Genomic DNA, 22,339 nt, shown 5'->3' on the forward strand with positions numbered 1-22,339 from the left:
CAGGGCCTCTTCCCTGTGCTTTGTGCAGCCTTCAGACCACAGTGATGGTCCAGTCTCACACTCCCTGGAAACATTACTGATGCCTGCACCTTGGAGGTGCTGGTCATTGCTGCCAGAATGTAGTGGGCAGGCGCCACAGAGTTCTCTCATACTCTCTGTGCGCTCTCAGCACCTCAGCTGGCCCCCATCACACCAGCATCTTCGATCAGTGATGCTGTGCACCAGCTCCTGAAGGGCTGAGGTGCTGAAGGCGGACACAGCATCAGATGCGTCTAAAGTTTCATGGCTGCATCTCTGAGGTGACCCTGATCATGGAGCACAAGTGAGCTGTCCTCGGCAGGACAGAAACCAGACATTCTCAGAGGCCATGTGAAGGTCTATGGAGTGTCCTCACTGCATGTTGTCATCATCCTCCTGCGATCAAGTGACTATTAGGGTCTCCACTGTGTCTCCATGACAGGAGCATTCTCACAGAGGGTATTGGCACTGCCATAAGCCAGACTGGAGCCAAAACGTTCACAAATGCGATGTGAGGATCTATGGGGACACCTCACTGCATGTTGTCATCATCCTCCACAAATCTGGCAGCTATGAGGGCCTCTCAAGCGCACCTTCCCCATCTGGCCAGTGCAAGAGCCTTATCCCCATCATCGTCACCACTGAGGACCCTCTCGCCCTCATCCCCATCAGCGTCCTCCTCATCCGAGGAGACTTCCGGCTTCTCCATCTTCTCCTCAGCCAGCTCGTCTCCCCGTTACAGCGCCAGGTTGTAAAGGGCGCAGCAGGTGACAACGATGCGTGACACCCTCTGCAGACTGTATTGCAGGGCTCCACCAGACCGGTCCAGGCACCGGAACCTCATCTTCAGCATCCCGATGGTCTGCTCCACCAAGTTGCAAGCTGCTGCATGAGCCTCATTATAGCATCGCTCTGCTGTAGTCCAAGGCCTCCACATGGGTGTCATCAGCCACGGCCTCTGCGAGTAGCCCTTGTCCCAGAGGAGCCAACCTGCAGCCTTTGTGGACCTGGAAGACTACAGGAATCTGTGAGTGACTCAGGATGTAGGCGTTGTGCATATTCCTTGGAAACCGTGTGCATACCTGCAGGATGTATTTCTGGTGGTCGCATACCAGCTGCACAGTGAGTGGAAGCCCTTGCGCTTGATCAAGTTCACTGAGTGTAGCGATGGAGACCTGATTGCCACATGAGTGCAGTCAATCGCACCCTGCACCTGTGGGAATCCAGAGATCAGGGTGAATCCAGTGCTCTTGCATCCTGGCTGTCCCGGTCCTGGGTGAAATGCACAAAGTTGTGTGCCCTCGAGAAGATGGCATCCATGACCTCATGGATACATTTGTGGGTGGCAGATTGTGAAATCCCAGAGGTCAACTGTGGAGCCTTGAAAGGAGCCACTGGCATAGAAATTGAGCGCCACAGTCACTTTCACAACCACTGGCAGTGAATGCCCTCCATGTCCCCTTGGTGCCAAGTCTTGCAGTAAGTGGCAGATGTGAGCCACCAGGTTCCTAGACATGTGCAGTCATCAGCGACACTGGTTCTCAGTCATCTGCAGGAATGGCAGGCGGTGTCTATAGACCCTGGGTGTCGCTAGGTGCCAACCAGCCACGGCTCACTGTCGCTCCTGGGCAGCTTGTGCAGGAGCTCCTGCTGCCCCTTCTTCATGAGGTTACTGCTTCTGCCTTTGCACGGCCAGGTGCCTCAGTCGCTTTCTCTTCTGTCTTCTATGGATGGCCTTCTGTAGGCCATCAGGCATACAGCTAGGACACCAGGATCCATGATCCTGATGTGGTCCTCCTGCAGCATGAAAGAGAGAGACGTGGTTATCGTGGCTGTACTTGGCACCTTTCCTGGCCCTGTGTGACCACCCCTTAATACTTCCCTGAGAGCGCTGGTCACCCCTCGGATGACCAGAGATGAGTGCACTGCATGGGCTGCCCTGTCAACCTGCGACATGGGGGATACAGATCCAAACCAGGATGCTGAGATTGCCAGGGGCTGTGAACGCCTCCAGCAGTGACTGCTACATGGCCAGCGTTGCTGAGGAGATTGTACAACGTGTGCAGTCCAACTGCTCTGCGGTCCAATAAAGTGGTGGCGGTCTCGAAGTCTGTGCTGGCGGGGGTGGGGGGGTAAGGTATGGAGCGTTTGGTGGCCCTTTGGTGCCTCTGCGTTGTTTGCATGGGTGGGCGGGCTAGGAGCCTGACCGCAATCATATTACTGTGGCTGCGCCTGATCTGTCTTAGTTGCTGAGGCATGGTCAGTTTATACAGGTGTCCCTAATGCGTGGCCACTCCCCTCATTACCCTGCCCCCCCACCTCAATTGCCAATGCGCAGGATGCAGCTCCAGGGCAGCACAGGACCCCCACCCCCTACACCCACAACGGTCACCTCTGAGGCTGGACAGCACTTGCCCTCGGACACACCCCCCTCAGCAGTCGCCTCTGAGGTTGGCCAGCATCTGCCTTGAACTCCTGGCGTCCCTGAGGCCTGTAAACAATAAACGAGCTGTGGAGAACGCTGCTGCTTGCTCACCTCAGTTCCTCCATAATGAAGGCCGCCAAGTGCACGTTGCCTGCGTGCTATTGCGAGACACGTCGGCGTGCTTTCCCACCGATGTGGACAGGATGATACGGCGGGGTTCCAAGAGCCTGGTGGGATGGCCTTTTAGTTATATGCTGATATTTTACAATTAGCTCCCCGCTGCCTGATGATGGGAAAGGCGGCCCGCCGTTGATAGGCTGAGCGAACAATCGTGATCTGCCTTCCCGCCGCTGTAAAGCAGCTCACGCCATATTTTCCACGCACATCACCTATCATGCCGGCCACCAGCACGCTCAGAAAATTCCACCCACACTCTCTCTCTGATGCAAGGCATGCCACTTGCTAACAAGCCTAGGGCAGACTGCTAGAGGCTCACGGTGAGCCAACTCGCTTTACCCAACAATAGTGAAGTCTGTCCGCTCCCCTCAGCCCATGATCGCCAATGCAAGTAGCAGGATGGTGAGTGGCTTGGAGGGAAACTTGCAGTTGGCTCACTGGTTGTTTGAATGAGTAGCCAGGGCCACAGGTTAAAAGGTGTCAGTGATGGTTCTGGTGCTAGCAGTCTGACCTCTGGGTTAGACGGTTGTGGGTTCAAGTCTCACTCCCATCCAGACAGACACTCCAGGAAAGTGCTGACCTACCAGAGATGCCGCCTTTGGATGTATAAGATCCCGCGAGGTTATTCTGAAGAAGAGCAGGTGAGTTACCTTTCATATCCTGGCTAATATTTATCCCTCAATCAACATCACACAAAATGGATTCTGGTCATTATCACATTGTTTGTGGGAGCTTATTGGGTGCAAACTGGCTGTGGCATTTGCCATATTCCCACTTCAAAAGTATTTCGTTAATGATGCGGCTTTAGGACTTCAGGTGGTCATGAAAGGTGCCATATAATTGCAAATATTTAAATTTTGGTATGGCTATGAGGTGGTTTTAAAAGTACCAGCCCACCATGCTGAGACTGGAGGAATTGTAGTCCACACACGCACGCTTACGGCTAGCTTCTTACCTCAATAATGACAAGTTAGACACAATGACAGGAAATAGATAGAGACAGTTCCGCCTGGCACTGCTCTGGGCTCCACCCTATCAGCTGGTTTCATTGTCACACCTTCAGAATCAGTCCTCGGCTCTCACTCCAGACAGCGCAGAGAGACATCACAAACTGAATTAAAAAACAGACCATGGTTGGATGTTGGAGGGAAGATGCTGGGCATTTCCCAGGGCCTCACTCCACACATTCCCATTCTCTCTTAATAACTCAGCAAGCTTGATGGGGAGAGGAGTTTCAGGAAAACCTCGGCTAGTTCCCAAAAGTGAAGTACAGAAGCTGAGCACAGGGCCCCGCTAACTGTAAATCCCCCACTGGCAGTGGGAGTAATGCAGACATTCCTAATTTGGAGGCCCTGCCTTTTGAAGTTCCTCCTTAGCTCCTGAAACTCGGACTGCAGGACCTTTTCCTTCCAACATTCCTGGTTTCCATTTGGACCAAAACCATTTGGGGGGAGGAGGCATTCTCCCCCCCCCCATCAAAATGTTCTGCACCCTCTCAGTGATGCCCTTTATCTGGGCACCAGAGGGGCCACACACCGCAGAAGTGCCTGTCTATCCCCTTGACTAATGAATCCCCTATGACCACTGCATTTGCATGGGGGGGGGAATGGGGGGATGTGCAGGGGCACAGCAATGTAGAAGTCATTTGCACCATAGTGCCATGGGTATACTCCACCTTGCACTCTCCCAAGCCGTCAGTCGTCGACCTCACCAGCATTCAGCCAGTTTGAGAGTGCCACACTGCCAGAGGATTCCTCTACTACCTGCTAGTGGAGGGAGGCAGAGTTGTCTGTGCAACTACTAGGAGCTGTCTTGTGGACACCAGGCATTCAGAAACTGAATAAAACCAGCAGCAAATAAAAGTGGCCATAGCTCCCACAGTCTTCCCTTCAACATGTACCTCCCATTTATTCTGCCCTCCTTCTGTCTCCAGGAGATCAGTCATGTCACAGTTTCCTAGCTTGCTCAAGCACTGATTCTTTCTACAATAAACACCAGGATGCAATATGACTTTGGAAGTCTTCACCCGTGACAATGCTACCTTTACCTATACACCATTCCAGCATGAGGCACTGGGTGATCAATTATAGGGTCAACGAGTCTGCCGGTGAAATAGGGAAGCTGGATTTAATAGTGCACATGCTAGACGAAGTTCTTCTAGAATTAAACCAACACAACATAAGGGCAGCTGTTGGAGCTCAAGTTAACCTCTGTAGTAATAGTGATCTGCCTCAATTTAGCCTCTGTAGTAATAGTGATCTGCCTCAAGTTAGCCTCTGTAGTAATAGTGATCTGCCCAAGGGTAGGTCTTCTGCTCATTTCTCCACCTCTTGCGGTCTTGTGCTTTCCTCTTCAGTTGCTCGTGGGAGCCTTCCATTTTCAATTTCAGTGAGTAATATGACTCAAAGAATACAGGAGGTGGTTTCCCCTTGCCTTCTTCATGCATTCTTAAAGGAAAAGCAAGTCCTCTTCCCGAAGGATCTTCCACCTGTCAGCAGCAGTTGTCCCTCGAGGTTCTAGCTCTTATACCTTCACCATCAATAAATTGCTGGTTCCACCATTGGCCATGTCTAGTAACCCTGAGCATGGGACTCTTACCCTTGGAGAGACTAGCAGGAGGGCAGAGACATTTATCCTGAGATCTCAAATGATCCTGCAATAACAATTTTTTGCATGCCAAGATGATAAATAAATGTCCTCCAGGGAAATGGCATGTGATGAGACAGGCCATCTAGGAGAGAGCTAGAAAATATGTCTCCATGTAAAAGGTGGTAAACATGAGCAATTTTATACCACAAAAAGCAAGATGCTAGCTCAATTAATAAGGTTTAATCTGAATTGATGGTACCCTTGGCTAGCACAAATTTAAGGGATATGGAGCGAAGATGGGTGAACGGAATCAGGGTCCTTTAAGCACACAATAGGAAGGATCCTGATCAGCCATGATTTTACTGAATGGCAGAACAGGCTTGAGGGGCTGAATGGCCTACTCCTGTTCCTATGACATTATCACTGGACTGCCAGAGAGGAGAAAGCACAGAATGCAACTCCTTCAAAATTTTAGATAAACTAAATTTTCTTTTAATCTAATCTAAAAAAAAAGGATCTCAATGGCCTTAAATTCAGTGTAAGGTTAGCAGTGGCATTGATACCCACTAAACTAAGATCAAAGCAAGTACATTCATAATCAAAACCAACTGTCTTCATACAAAATTAACTTCAACCAACCCTCTTAGAATTAGAAAGTGCATTTGAACTCACTGTGGGCTGTAACTTTGTAAATAAAGTACAATAACTGAAAAGAATACTGAATATCTATGAGATCATTTATATTGGAGTGTAATACAAGTGTCTATCCACATACTTAATTATGCATAAAATCAAATGTTGTGAACTGTCTAGGTGTCAAGGCAGATAAGCCATGATTTAATTAGAAACAAATAAGTTGCTTTATAATTAGGAACAAATGTTCATTTGCATTACAAGAGCATCCAATGTTCATAGAATCGAAAGAAAAATCTTCATATCAACCACTTAACTAATTAAAATTCATATATAGATCAAATTCAGGCTCTAATGAATTGCAATAAACTTGGTACAAAATCTATTTCTTGTCATTTTTTATATTAGTTCCAACTTGCCTTACAATGAAAGCTGAATTGTTGACAAACTAAGTGTTTTTTCTTCAAGCATCTGAAGCACATGCTTAGACTTCCACCATCAAGTTCTTTGGGAAAATAATTTCCTATTGGTGCAATCCCCTCAAATTGATTTTTTACTGCCCTTGGGACTTTCACACTAAATTACAAATATAAAAGCCAAGAGATAATGTTGAGCCTAGATAAAACCTAAAACATCCTCAGTTAAGAGTGTTATGTGCAGAATTGGGTTTCACACTTTAAGAAGGATAGAAGCTAAGAAGAGGGTACAAATCTGATTCACTACAATGCTACTTACTGTGACATAATACAATAATGAAGACAGACTTTAAAAAGTTACAGCTATTTTTTGTTAGAACAATGCAGATTAGGGAAGAGTTTAACATTATGGAAGGATGTACATGGTTGATAAGAGCAGGCTGTTTCCAGCAGCGGAGGATTTTAGAATGAGGGATCTTTTATATATAAAATTAAATGTGATAGATTTGGAGCACAGAGTTATGAAGCTGTAAAAAAATCACTTCCAGGATTAGTGATTGAAGCAGAAACTATGCTGTCATTCAAGATTGTGCAGGTGGATAAAGGAGGGCAAAATGTGTTTAGGGTTATTTGCTTGTGTGAAGGGTAAAAGTTGAGTCGTTGGGCTGAACAGCATGTTTTGGTGTTGCAATTGCCTATGTATTTCTATGATTCTCTTTCACGCCCCTCTGAGTAATGTCTTATTTTTATTACCCACTTCATCAGGTGGTCTCCATAAAAGATTAGAAAAGGGAATTCAGGAGAAACTTCTTTTACCAAGTGGTAAGAATATGGAACAAGGAGTAGTTGAGGCAAATAGCATAGATGAAATTACGGGAAGTTAGATAAGCACATGGCGAAGAAATAGATAGATATGATGATAGGGTTAGATGGGTTGGTGGGGGTGAGGAGTGAGGGTTGTGTGGAGAAATCACACCGGCATAGACTAGTCAGGGCAAATGGCTTGTTTTTGCTCCAACTACTCTGTCCCATCAATGCAATCAACCACAATTTCATATATGCATTCCTCTTCCTACTGTCACCAGTGTTGATTTCACTATTATCCCGTAGTGAATTGAGAGTTTATATTGGTACCAACAACATAGGTAGAAAGAGGGCTGTGGTCTTGCAATCAGAATTTTAGGAGCTAGGTAGGAAATTAGCAACCAGGACCTTAAAAGTAGTAATCCCCAAATTATACCCGGTACCATGATCAAATGAGGAGAGAAATAGGAGGAGAGAGCAGCTGAATGCATGGTTGATGGGACAGTGCAAGAGGGAGGACTTCAGATTCTTGGGACATTGGGATCAGTTCTAGGGGAGATGAGACTTGTACAGGCTGAACGGATTGCACCTAAACAGAGTCAGGACCAATTTCCTTGCAGGGCAATTTGCTGGAGCTATTGGGGATGGTTTAAACTAACTTGGCAGGGGTGTGGGAATCAGGAGGTAATACTGGAAAGGTGGAAAGAATATTGGGAGAGACAGATAGTACTAGAGTAGGAAATAGTAAGGTATTAGGTGGGTTCAGCTAAGAGGGAATATAATAAAGTCTAAATTAGGGTTAAAGAGCATATTTGTGAATGCGTGGGGTGTGGCAAATAAGATTGGTGAGTTGCAGATGCAGATAGCCATGTGGAGATCTGACTTTTTTTTTCCCTTTATTCTTTCATGGGATGTGGGCATCACTGGCAAGGCCAGCATTTGTTGCCCATCACTAATTGCCTTTGAATTGAGTGGCTTGCTGGCCATTTCAGAGGTCAGTTAAGAGTCAACCAGATTTCTGTGAATTTGGAGTCATGTGTAAGCCAGACCAGGTAAGGATGGCAGATTTCCCTCCTTAAAGCACATTAGTGAACCAGATGGGTTTTTATAACAGTCGATGATGGTTGTCACCATTACCAAGAATAGCTTTATATTCCAGATTTATTAATTGAATTTAAATACCGTCAGCTGCCGTGGTGGGATTGGAACCCATGTCTCCAGAGCATTAGCCTGGGCCTCTGGATTATTAGTCCAGTGATATTACCACTATACCACCATCTTCCCTGATAACAGAGACCTTGTTCAAAGAAGGGTAGAACTGGCTAAAATTATTCCTGGATACTAGGTGTTCAGGAAAGATAGAAAGAAAGGAACTGAGGAGGGTGAAAATATTGATTAAGGAGAACCTTGCACTGCTGGAGAGAGAGAGGATGTCCCAGAGGGGTCAAGGACAGAATCTATTTGGCTAGAGCCAAGGAACAAAAAAGGTGCAATTTCATTGTAGTCTACAACACACCAACTGGGAGGGTTGGAGGGGGATGGTGTGGGGGAAGATGTAGAGGAACAAATTTACAAGGAAATTATGCAGAAGTGCAAGAATTAGAACATAGATAGAATGGGGGACTTTAATTATCCGGATATAAACTGGCATAGTAGTGTAAAGGGCAGAGAGGGGAAAGAGTTCCTAGAGTGTGACCATGAGAATTTTCTACAGCAGTATGTTCCTAGTCCAACGATGAAGGAGGCATTGCAGAAGCTGGTTCTTGGGAATGAGATGGGCCAAGTGTATCAAGTGTCAGTAGGGGAACATTTAGGGAATAGTGATCATTGTACCATAAGATTTCAGTTAGCTGTGGAGAAGGACAAGGAGTAATCCAAAATAAGAATAATTTACTTGGGAAAGCCAATTTCAATGAGGTTAGAATGGATCTGGACCAGATAAATTGGAATCAAAAGATTAGCAGGCAAAACCATAACTGAACAATGGGCTACCTTAAAAGGAGAGTTCCAAGTACAGTCAAGGTATATTCTCACAAAAGGGAATGGTAAGGAAAACAAATCTAGAGCTCCCAGGTTGACAAAAGAGATGGAAATTAAGACTGTTTATGGCTGATATCAGATGGATAATACAACCAAGAACCAGGCTGAATATAGAGAGGCAATTGAAAAAAACAAATAAGAGAAGCAAAGAGAGAGTATGGGAAGAGATGGGCAGCTAACATAAAAGGGAATTCCAAAGTCTTCCACAGGCATATAAATAGCAAAAGGGTGGTAAAATGAGGGGCGAGGCTGATCAGGTACCAGAAAGGGGATTTACGCATGGGTGCAGGGGCATGCTGAGGTAATAAATTCACATCTAGCATCTGTCTTTATCAAGTTTCAGGAAGACATAGGGCAGAATTTTCTGCATGCCGGGCGGGCGGGCCCGACCCAATCCCTGGCGGGCGGGGAGATGATCCCCGCCGGAGAAACAGGTCCCGCCGCCATTTTACGTGGGTGGGCCAATTAAAGCCCGCCCAGCGTGACGTCTGGCGGGAAGCACTATACGCTTCCTGTGCGGGCGGGGTGGGGGGGGGGGGGGGGGTGTGTGGATTCCCCAAAAGCGAGAGTGCACACAAAAGAGCGCACATCTCCCTGAGGCTAAGTGCTGCCTCAGGGAGATCGCTGACACTTTTAAAAAGATTAAAAATAGAAAAAAAAAATTCCCTAACATGTCCCCCTCATGTGACAATGTCATATGAGATGGGACATATTCATAAATTACACTAAAATTTTATTAAACTTTTTAAATCCCTACATGAAACCTCATCCCGCCGCTGGATGTGGTTTCATGTTTTCTCTATTTGCCACCGGAGCTCCTGGCCTGCCCCTTAAGGTTGGACGGGCAGGGCCTTTAATTGTTTTAATGATCCTGTCAACGGCCTCAATTGGCCATTGACAGGTCGGCGTGTGCACAGCTAATTTCGTTGTGCCCCCGCCTTCCTGAAGATTTAAATGGGGCGGGGTGACATCAGGGGTCCCGCCCGACGTCATCCCGCGTCATTTTACGCGTCGGCGAGCGGGCACCACCCCCTGCTCACAGACAGCAAAATTCTGCCCATAATTTTCATAATATTATTGAAATTTATTGTACAGTAATAGTGGGGTCTGTGTGTGTGTGTGTGTGTGTGTGTATGTGTGTGTATGTTGTGGGGGGACTTAATTGAATTAAGGGCAGCTGGTCTGAAATCTGGGCTTTATCAATAGAGGCAGCGTACAAAAGCAAGGAAGTTACGTTAAACCTGTATAAACACTGGTTCAGCCTCAACTGGAGTATTGCATCCAGTTCTGGACACCACACTTTAGGAAGGATGTGAAGCAAAATGCCCGAGAGGGCGCAGAAAAGATTCACGAGAATGGTCCCAGGAATGAGGAACTTCAGTTACGGAGAAAAATTGGCAAAGTTAGGACTGTTCCCCTTGGAGAAGAAAAGGTTGAGAGGAGATTTGACAGAGGTGTTTAAAATTATGAGGAGTCGGGACAGAGTAGAAAGGGAAAACCTGCTCCCATTGGTGGAAGGATCAGGAACAAGAGGGCACAGATTTAAGGTAATTGGCAGAAGAAGCAATGGCGACATGAGGAAAATCTTATTCAAACATCGAGTGGTTAAGATCTAGAACTGCCTGAGAGTGTGGGGGAGGGAGGGTCAACTGAGGCTTTCAAAAGGGAATTGGATTATTATCTGGAAAGGAAAATTTTCCAGGGCTTTCGAGAAAAGGCAGGAGAGTAAGACCAGTTGAATTGCTCCTTCAGAGGGCCAGCACAGACAAGATGGACCGAATGGCCCCCTTTGGTGCTGTAGCCATTCTATGATTCTATTTTAAATTATGTTTAGATTATCACTGACTTATTTCCAATAACAACAGGGTTGAAACTGCCCGAATCATAGAAATATAAAATATTGTAACCAATGGGAAAAGCTTTCATTCCATCACTCTGAACCATAAGCCAGCCATGAAATTTGAATCTACCATTCACCATCCAGTGCCCCTGCTATAATTATATAATTGGTGATCCTTTCCCTTTATAATGTGTATGCACAAAGCAGGAAATGAGGTCACCCAGCTTTGTGCAATGAGTTACATCCGATTTGTATTGTACGCCACAATTTTAAATATTGCTGATGTGATCAAAGAAGGTAGAAAAGTGAACAGAGATGCATGCTAAAATTGCAACCACATCTATATCGTTCTGGGAGTGGACCTTCCCGTGGAATGTTTCCTGAATGTTCATTCAGCAATTCTGAAGTCACATTTCTGGCTTGAATGGGTGGTCAGAGAGCTTAAAAATCTGCCATCAGCAATCTTTAGGTTCGCTAACAGTGGCTTGGGGAGACAAAGCTCTGGCGTATCTTTGTGCTGCGAGTGGTAGCTAAACTATTTTATTTATTAAACACTGGATTATACTCCTTACAAGCAACTTAACATCCTCTAAAAGCTATAACAAAGCACTAAGACATCACAACTGAGCGTGAAGATCTCAAAGCACTTCACCTGTTCTTTAAGAGCAATAACCACGTAAGTTTTATTGCTGTTAGAATTACTGCACTTTTTTGCCTATTCTGATGTGCTCTGCCATTACCTAAAATCAGAGGGTCATTTTTAATCTAATGAGCATGACTGGATGTTCTGCTAAATACTCAATGTGCACATCTGTTGATGTATTTCTGTAGAAAAATACAGCACATTCTGCTCTGACTGATAGTGTTAAGTCCTTGGTTGTGCACAGTTTTATATTTGGAAAGCTTGTACTGTAGGTTTATTACAATGAATAGGAATGACCTAGAGAAAAGATCAGTCAGCACAAACTGAATCTTCCTTCCTGAGTTCAGACTTTTAAGCATTTGTACGGGAGACAACGATAGAGTTCAAAGCCGGAGACTCCAGTAAAATACATTGGCTGAGCAGGGGGTAGGGCTGCTGATGAATCATTTTTGTGTTGCAGTGAGTTCCCAGCAGGAACCAAATGAATGGAAACTGTAACCACAGCACATGAATGAGCTGCAAGAACATGTATTACTGCCCATGAAGTGTGCAATGCAATAGTGAAAAGGTTTTTTTAAAAAATTGATCATCACCTATAATTGCTGTTTTGTGGATTAGGTGGAAGGTGGGAAAAGAAAAGATACAATGCTCTTAAATTATTGTAAAATGAGAACTTTCTAACTTAATCTGGAGAATGTGGTTTCGTTCAACATATTTCAAACATCCACCGAATACTTCATTCAGTTTCCAGTGTTGTAGTTTATTTGTCGTATCTTTTGAAAGGTGCAACATGATTTTATCCAAAATGGTGTCAGAAATGTTTAACTTTAAAGACTGGATTGCCACAAAGAATTATAGACCTAAATAATTTATACAATTCAGGTAGCAAAAATCATAGATTTGTACAGCAAAAGCACAGACCATCAAGTCCAAGTCAGTGTCTTTCCCCATGAGCCACATAGTCTAATGGCCCTCTTCTGTATACATGGATTTCTTGAGCCTTCCTGTTTGCCATGCTTAGTTCCACGCTTTTATGCCAGTGGGTAACACCTCAAAGTAACGTCTAAAGAGTAATTGTAATACTGCCACTTTCTGTTCAGTCATCCTGCCATTGGTGATGCTGTGGTCTTAGTTGCCCAGATTTGCTTGTTATTTTAGTCTGTCGTTAACAAATGCAGCAACAACAGCAAAAGAATCATTATTCCCAAACAACTGAACAATACCAGGGGAGACTCACCTGTTCCCTTTAATCATATCCTTCAAAATAGATGACCAAGAATTATAAATGTACCTCATCATTCATGAACAAAGAAATAGCTCCGTAGTTTGTATAAAATATCATGTTCTGAAAAAGGCCCATTTATTTTCTTTTCTTTTAAAGCATATATGTGTATCCTCATTTATCCAGTGCTCCTACCCTGCCAGACTGGTCAAACTCCAAATCAGGTGATATGACACAGCGTGCTTTTTGCTTTTCTTCTATTCATTTGTGGGATACCAGTGTACCAGTGTCATTGGCAAAGCCAGCATTTATTGCCCAATCCCTAAATGCCCTTGGAAAAGTGATGGTGAGCCACTTTGATTCATTACATTCCGTGTTGTTACAATCTCTGCAGAGACTAATAAATTCAAAAAGAAAATTTGAACTTCCAGTTAATAACTGAAAGAATGACACAAGATTTCATGTTTTAAAACTTTTACTGTAACAAATGACCAACAAAAAGCACTATGACTAAACCTTATTTTGAGTATTGCTGAAAAAAAGAGGTGCTTGACGGTTAACTGTCAGTCACAATCAACTGGTGCACTCTCCATGGCAATGCCTCTACCAATCTGGGTCCACTTCCCAAACAATCATCACTCTTTTCTCATATAGTATAAATATAATTGACATCGGTATTTTCTTGCGAATTGTCCTGATGAGTGCAAGATGAAAATCTTTGCCAAAAAATCTTTTTTTCAGCAATACTCAAGTTCTGTACTACCAAATGACAATTTGTAAACTCTATTTTCTTTTTGTAGGCAACTTATACTTTAACTACAGAAAGGAACATTTCCCTTGTATACGCCTCACACGTCACACTCTCTGCGGAATGACAATCCTTATGGCAAACAGTCTACAGTTGCTCCCAGCTTCTAATGGCTTTGCATTTCCCCATTTCATCAAGTAGTAACTTTGAGTGACTGCTTCCAGGTGCTTCCCTTAGTTTTTGGAGACTTTCCCAAATCCACTTCCAGCAGTGAAGCCTGTTCCAATGATCCTTCTTTTCTGGCCATGCCAGGATGAATCTTCCACAATCCTTAGATGGCTGTCCCTTCAACTATAAACTGTCTCCCTCCCACATTCAGCTGCTGCAGCTCACAAAGCCAAGCAGCCTCTTCTCTCTGCTGACCATTCAAAACTGCTGTCTGCAATATTCATTGATTTGTAGGGAAGCCTGTAACCTAATCTCAAAAGTGGCTTCCTTTACCCTCTTCCCCATGGCAACATGAAATACATTATCCTTGAACCAAGTAGAAATGCTGATTAGCTATTCTTCAACCCAACTTTCTTTCATCTTAGAAGTAAATGGACAGTTTGCAGAACAACTGTTTAAAACTCAATACTTTCAACACTTTTCTGGAACTTTTGGTGACTCCAAGTCACTATTGTGAACTCAGACTGCTTCCATTGTCTCAAACCATGAACATCTTACACCATCACCTCAGCAACACAATCTGGGTCTCCCTTTGATATTTAACTGCCCCAGACACGTTAACAAGCAGAGCTCAGAACTGGTCACATGGCTCCCTCCATTTTACGTTAAAGACACAGTTCCAAAGCATAACAGTCTTATGAGCCTCATAATTGTAACAGAGTGGTATAGATACACCCACAGTGCTGTTATGGTAGGTGTTCCAGGATTTTGATGCTGTGATGGTGAAGAAACAGTGATATGGTTCCAAGTCAGGATGATGTGCAACTTGGAGATGAACTTGCAGGTGATGGTGTTCCATGCGTCTACCGCTCTTTTTCTTCTAGGTGGTACAGGTCTCGGGTTTGGAAGGTGCTGTTGCAGAACATTTGGCAAGTTGCCGCAGTACATCTTGCACTCATCCAGGCAAGCGGAGAGTATTCTGTCACACTCCTGACTTGTGCCTTTTAGATGGTGGACAGGATTTGGGGAGTCAGGTGGTGAGTTACCCTCCACAGAATCCCCTGCCTCTGATCTGCTCTTGTAGCCACAATATTTCTGTGGCTGGTCCAGTTAAGTCCCTGGTCAGTGGTGACCCCAGATGGCTGGGGATTCAGTGATGGTAATGCCACTGAGTGTTAAATGGAGGGGGTTTGGATTCTCTCTTGCTGGAGATGGTCATTGCCTGGCACTTGTGTAGCGGAGTGTTATCCACCGCATATCAGCCCAAGCCTGAATGCTGTCCAGGTCTGTTGCCGCCAGGTAACTTGTTTACAAGTGGCCCTGCCTGCCCAGGCTCCGTTTTTTTTAAAAAAAAAAAGACCTTCTGAGGTTATGTACTTCACTTTAAAATTATTTGTTTAAAGCTGGCTGCTTGAAGTGATTACGATCAACTTCTGTTAACTCAAAGTCCCTTAATTCAAATCGCGTGTGTGTGTGTCTGTGTGTGTGAATAAAACCAAACAAGCTGAATAAAAAGGAACTCAATAAAAAGGAGGACAGATGAATAAACCAAACGCAAGGAGCAAAACAACACATTCCAAATTTATCAGGTCTGGCACCAATATACTTTGCAGGCAAGGAAGAAATTATGAGCGTATTTCGTGGACCTGTTTGCAAAGAACGCCAGATGGAAATCCTTGAGAATATTCATATTGCAAAGCACAATTTCAGAAGATTTGCAATCACAAATGTTCATTCATAAACCCATGCCTATTGGGATCTGTCATCGGTTTGCACCACGTAATTGTGTGACTCATCCTGGTTCATTCATTCTCCCTCCGGTACATTACCTACCACAAAATCCCACATAGGGTTAGGGAACTATGTCACAATTCAGTTCAAGGTTCTCGGCGTCCACACCCCCTCCCTATTTATAATCTGGCCAAAGTTACGAGGATTGTTGCATACTAAATAAACTGTGCTATAATAGAAACGCTGCGTTAAATCGTGTGCAAATATACTTAATCAGGGCCATATTAAAAATTCTCTGCGAGAATATTTTAGCTGTGCAGGATTTCCACCAGAATTGATTAAGATGCAAATACATTTCACCCTCATCCTGAAAATGTTATTTTTATATCCTAAATCATGTGACTGAATTCAGTTGATCTCATCGTAGTTATTATAACGTCAATAGTTACATCATAAATAATATCCCCGAAATAGAAAGAGATATTATGAAACAGAAATCTCGGTGGCGGGGTGGAATGGGTGGGTTTTTTTAAATGTGGGGAGGGAGGGGGGGGGGGGGGAGAAAGGCGGATTCTACAATTGAACAACAGTTCTGGATGTGCCAGGACAAACCCAGGACTCTTGCTGACTCCCTGCACCCCCACCCCCCACCCCTCGCCAACTCTCTTGTCTCAGTGTTTCTATCGTTAAGACGCCACTCCCTCCCATACCTGCACCCGGCTCCACCCAAACAGAAACCTGTCAGGTAGAGAGATTGTGACATTCCTTTCCCAGAACCGAAACCCTTCGCCTGGCTCACTGCGAAAGAAAAAAAAAGAGAAAGGCCCTGCTGGAAATAAAAGAGAAGAGATGGGGAGGGCTGGAAATAAGGGAAGAGATGGGGAGGGCTGGAAATAAGGGAAGAGATGGGGAGGGCTGGAACTTGCCAATTGCTCTTTGCACAGAAATGAAATATCTCCAACACAGGCGGATGAAGAGGCCAGCATAGAACTCTTCCTGCCAGCAGCTACCTGCACCTTTTGTTTTTTATTTTTTTTTTGGAGACTTAGCTCTGTCCTGGGCTCTTACAGCTGGGGTCTGTCTGTGGGGAAAAAGCACCCCCCAACAGCCACCCCCCCCCCCCCCCACACACACACACACACACACAAGCCACCGAGAGCACAACATAACATCCAAGCGGCGTTTCTTCTAACACTGTGGAGCGGGACTAGGAGATGATGCTGTTTCAATGACCATAAAATATTCTGAAACCAAACCAGAGTGCAATGCAGTTACAATAAAAGGAATATCACACTCAAGAACACCCATCGACACCACATGCAATGCAGAACAATAACAAGGTGATTGAAGTAATGTCCCTCCAGCAGGGAAGTGATTGTTAGCAGCAGCAGCTGCTGTTTGAAACCTCCTGTAACACAATCATGTCAGCCCCTTTCCAGTTACCTCTCTCTTGACGTTCCACAGCAGCTTCTGCTTTGCCTCTTCCTCCGAGCAGCCCGGGGATTTGGAGCTTGACATTTCGGCGGTCGCTGAGAACAGAAACTGCAATAAATAGAGGAGAGCAGGAGGGAGGGTGAGAGGCCGGTCCCGGGCTGCCTGCACTGTCTGCACCGACACTGTCTGCTCCTCCTGCAGCCTCGAGCCCGCGCCGCCGCCGCCCAGAGCGCGAGACCCGAGCGCGGCTGACGTCACCGGGAAGAGAGGTACCGCTCGCGCGCTCACCTGGACAAGGGACTCCCACCCCCACCCAGACAGACAGGCAGGGATCCCCCCCCCATTCAGACAGACAGACAGGGATTCACCCCCACCCAGACAGACAGGCAGGGATTCCCCCATCCAGTCAGACAGACAGGGATTCCCCGCACCCAGACAGGGATTCCCCCACACAGACAGGGATTCTCCCACCCAGTCAGACAGACAGGGATTCCCCCACGCAGACAAACAAGACAGGGATTCCCCCCACCCAGAGAGGGATTCCCCCATGCAGACAGGGATTCCGCCACCCAGACAGAAGACAGATAGGAATTTCCCCCACCCAGACAGACAGGGATTCCCCCACCCAGACAGTAATGGATTCCCCCCACCCAGATAGACAGACAGGAATTTCCCCCACCCAGACAGGGGTTGCCCTTACCCACCCAGACAGATAGGGATCCGTCCCCCCTCCCTGCTACCAACAGACAGATTTCCCCCACCCAGATAGACAGACAGGGATTTCCCCCCTCCCGCCCACCCAAGCAGACAGACTGAGATTCCCGCATCCAGACACACAGACAGACAGGGATTCCCCCCACCCAGACAGGGATTTCCCCCATCCAGACAGATGGATTCCCCCACCCAGTCAGACAGACAGGGATTCCCCCATGCAGACAAACAGACAGGGGATTTCCCCTCACCCAGACACAGACAAGGATTCCCCCCACCCAGACAGACAGTAAGGGATTCTCCCCACCCAGTCAGACAGTAAGGGATTCCCCCCATCCAGATAGACAGACAGGAATTTCCCCCACCCAAACAGGGGTTGCCCTTACCCACCCAGACAGATAGGGATCTCTCCCCCCTCCCTGCCACCAACAGACAGATTCCCTCACCCAGATAGACAGACAGGGATTTCCCCCCTCCCGCCCACCCAGGCAGACAGACTGGGAAAACCCTATGCAGACTGAGACGGATTTTCCCCACTCAGAAAGGGACGGGGATTCCTGCCCCCGTCCCCAGACTGACTTTCCTGCATCCAGACAGACAGAAAGATAGGGATTCCCCCACCCAGACAGACGAACAGACAGGGATACACCCACACACACCCAGACAGACAGGAAACTCCCCTCCCCCCCCCCCCCAATCCAGATGGACAGACAGGAATTCCCCCCTCCCCAGACAGACAAACAGACTGGAATTTCCCCCCTCCCCAGGCAGACAGGAATTCCCCCCTCCCCAACAGACAGACAGAGGGACAGGGACAGGGATTCCCCCTGCCTCCCCTCCCCCCCCACCCCTATACAGTCAGACAGAACTCCCCCCCCCCCATGACAGACAGGGATTCCTTCCAGAAAAATGGATGGGTGGGGGGGTACATACAGACAGACAGGGATTGCCCCCCGACAGACAGGGATTCTCCCAGATAGTGATTCTCCCAGACAGACAGACAGGGGTATTTCCCCCAGACTGTTAGAGACAGGGCATGATTCCCCAGTGAGTTAGAGAAGGTTGGATTCCCAGTGAGAGGGAGGTCAGAGACAGAAAGTGGTGATGAGGAGGTTTTTTAGAGGGAGAAAGAGCAGATTCCTCAAGAGAGAGAAAGAGGAAAGGACTTACAGGGAGAGCAAGAAAAAGAGATGCAAAAACACAGAAGAAGCGACTCTCAGAGGTGTCAACAAATGGCAGGGACCTGGAAAGAGATTCCGCAGAGAGAGGTAAAAACCCTTAGAGAGGACCATCAGAAATCACAGATAAAGCGGGCCCTCTGAAAAATAAGCGTGAGAACCCTCACAGATCCCAGATAGTGACCCTTTGAGATACCCCAGGGAGAGGATATCCTTTGTGAGACCTCCAGCAGAAAGGGGAGATCCTATGGGAGAGAGGCAGAACCCTAAAGGGGGCATCCTTTGTGAGATAGAGGGGGAGCTTTCCCAGAGGCTCTGACCAATGACCCCGGAAGAGAAATCATTGACCCCCCCCCCCCCTCCTCAGAAAGAGACAGGTGAGCCCCCGAAAGTATTCATATTTAGAGAAAGGAATCAAGAGCCCGCTCAGCCTTGGAATGATGTAGAGGCCTCCAAAAAAAAGGTAATTTAAAAGAATCTGTCAGTGATGGTTATAAACAGATCCTGATAATCTGCCAGAATTGAGTGATGATAGAGAGACAAGAGGCTCCTGTGACTCTGGTGACCCCCCCTTCTCTCTGTTTGAAGTATTTCACATCCTTCTCTGGGAGTCTCAGAACATTGCTGTCTCCATGACTCCCTCTGAGAATTCCACCCAATCTCTCACTGGAGTCTCTCAGTGAGTTTCTCTGGGGTATTTCAGGAGAATGCTGTCTCTATGAGTGGCAAAGGAAGTGGTTTGCGCTTCAGGGGAAGCCGAGCTTTCAGAAAGCAGGTCTGACAATTCAGGGATGTGGAAGGCGAGAGGAAACAGTGAAGCCAAGAATGTCGAAAGAGGTCTAAGGATCAAGGCAACGAGTGGCAGTTGTTGCTTAAACTTGCAGGAGACAGGGAACTGTTTCGGGAATTGGATGACAGCTTGACACATCTCTCAAAATCGAAGAATCAGAATAGTAAAATATGGGAGACTGGTCTACTGAAGCAGCCGAGAGATCACAAAAAGACATCATAAAGTGTGGTGACGCCCAGGCAGGTGAGATATTTCAGCAAGAACAGGATCCCGGGGTCAAGGGTGAGAAAGAAGTGATAGGATCCCAGAACTGAAAAGAACCAGAAAGACAGGACCTTGGAAGCTGAGACTGTTCAAAAGGCAGAGGGAACCCCCCCGCCAAGATCGAAAGGCCACCCAAAGGCACGGAGACGGAGACGGCCCAGCGCTGAGACGACCAATGAGCCAGCGCAGAGGAAGAGCAAAAATAGGTCACACAAAAGCAGCACAGACCCCTCTGAGACCCCCGAGCAGCAGCGCTGACAGCGACAGCGAGAGGCGGCCATTGGCGAGCGCGCCCGGACAGCAGCAGCTCTGACGCCCCTAGCAACAGGCAACAAATAGAAGGTTTGCGGAGAGAATCGCGCCAACACCCGCAAATCGCTCACAGCGAAGGTTTAAGTAGATAATTCACCCTGGGCTGGGCTACGTTTCCTGAGGGCTTCATTTATTCACATCAAGTGCAGCCGCGTGTACCCTTAATTCCGGATGAAGCTACAAACTTTATCTCCAGATCAGGGACACCTTTCCTGACCGCCAGGTTGTCTTAAAAGAAAACAAAAACAGAATTACCTGGAAAAACTCAGCAGGTCTGGCAGCATCGGCGGAGAAGAAATCAGTCTACGTTTCGAGCCTTCATGGCCCTTCGGCAGAACTGAAGCATAGTTAGAAGAAGGGAGAAATATAAACTGGTTTGGTGGGGGGGGAGAAAGACACATTGAGGGTGTGGTGATTGTGGAGATGAGCAGATAATCAAAAGATGTCACGGACAAAAGGGTCAAAGAGGTGTCGAAGGTGGTGACATTTGTCTGAGAAAAGTGCTAATTAAGAATGGAAGACAGGATATTCAAAGTACAGCTCTAGTGGGGGTGGAGTGGAAAGACTAACAAGGTTTTAGTTTAGATTTAAAAATAATGGAAATAGGTGGGGAAAGAAGAATCTATATAAATTATTGAAAAAAAAGGGGGGGGAAGAAACGGGGTGGGGATGGGGGGAGGGGGAGTTTAAGATCTAAAGTTGTTGAATTCAATATTCAGCCCAGAAGGCTGTAAAGTGCCTAGTCAGAAGATGAGGTGCTGTTCCTCCAGTTTGCGTTGGGCTTCACTGGAACAATGCAGCAAGCCAAGGACAGACATGTGGGCAAGAGAACAGGGTGGAGTGTTAAAATGGCAAGCGACAGGGAGGTTTGGGTCTTTCTTGCGGACAGACCGCAGGTGTTCCGCAAAACGGTCGCCCAGTTTGCGTTTGGTCTCTCCAATGTAGAGGAGACCGCATTGGGAGCAACGAATGCAGTAGACTAAGTTAGGGGAAATGCAAGTGAAATGCTGCTTCACTTGAAAGGAGTGTTTGGGCCCTTGGACGGTGAGGAGAGAGGAAGTGAAGGGGCAGGTGTTGCATCTTCTGCGTGGGCATGGGGAGGTGCCATAAGTGGGGGTTGAGGAGTAGGGGGTGATGGAGGAGTGGACCAGGGTGTCCCGGAGGGAACGATCCCTACGGAATGCCGTCAGGGGGGGTGAAGGGAAGATGTGTTTGGTGGTGGCATCATGCTGGAGTTGGCGGAAATGGCGGAGGATGATCCTTTGAATGCGGAGGCTGGTGGGGTGATAAGTGAGGACAAGGGGGACCCTATCATGTTTCTGGGAAGGAGGAGAAGGCGTCAGGGAGGATGCGCGGGATATGGGCCGGACACGGTTGAGGGCCCTGTCAACGACCGTGGATGGAAAACCTCAGTTAAGGAAGAAGGAGGACATGTCAGAGGAGCTGTTTTTGAAGAAATTTATATTTCTCCCTTCTTCTAACTATGCTTCAGTTCTGCCAAAGGGCCATGAAGGCTCGAAACGTTAACTGATTTCTTCTCCGCCGATGCTGCCAGACCTGCTGAGTTTTTCCAGGTAATTCTGTTTTTGTTTTGGATTTCCAGCGTCCGCAGTAGCTTTTTGTTTTTATGTTTTTGTCTTAAAAGAAACACTTACAAACGATGACCATCAGCAACTGCTCCCCTAACCCAGAACATGGCAACTACTCCCCCACTTTTCAAACCAACTCCACTATCAGATGAGCCAGACCCTCAGGTTCTGAAGCCCCAGCCAAAGTTTACCTCTGGAGCCTGGGGGTGGGGGTTGTGTAGCGCCATGCCAGCGAATCCAAAGCCCCCAGTGATATGGCGGGAAGTCCCTGACAGGCCAGCTCGGCATTGCAATTGCTGAGTGAGGTGGCAGCGGGTCGGCATGGTTTGGTCAGCGCCTTGCGGAGATGTGTTATAAACAGGAGTTATCACCGGTTACCTCAATGCCCGAACGGTTGAGAAAATTGGGAGTTCACTGGAGGCTGTTTGGCCCCGTCACAGTTGACACGAGGCGTTGGCTGTTGTCAGGCGGCTAAACCTAGCGTGAGCTCAGAGATGAGGAGGTGGCAGGAGGGGGACAAGACAGACGGCACGGTTTACAGCTGAAGGAAGGAATTCAGCTATGAGGTGTACTTTTACAAATCCACGCTCCCATTTCTCACCCTCGC

General features: G+C 46.9%; 1 protein-coding gene across 1 annotated transcript in view; it reads right to left on the reverse strand.

Annotated features, from left to right (window-relative positions):
* Window positions 1-17,140, reverse strand: part of sgsm2 (small G protein signaling modulator 2) — a 228,997-nt gene extending 211,857 nt beyond the window's left edge. Inside the window, exon 1 of the mRNA XM_078548103.1 lies at window positions 16,898-17,140. Coding sequence (XP_078404229.1) covers window positions 16,898-16,972 — 75 coding nt within the window. The 5' untranslated portion in view covers window positions 16,973-17,140. The remainder of the gene's footprint in view (window positions 1-16,897) is intronic.
* Window positions 17,141-22,339: the final 5,199 nt, after the last annotated feature.

This window comes from Cetorhinus maximus, chromosome 9 (assembly GCF_964194155.1).
Source record: "Cetorhinus maximus chromosome 9, sCetMax3.hap1.1, whole genome shotgun sequence".
Taxonomy (NCBI): Eukaryota; Metazoa; Chordata; class Chondrichthyes; order Lamniformes; family Cetorhinidae; genus Cetorhinus; species Cetorhinus maximus.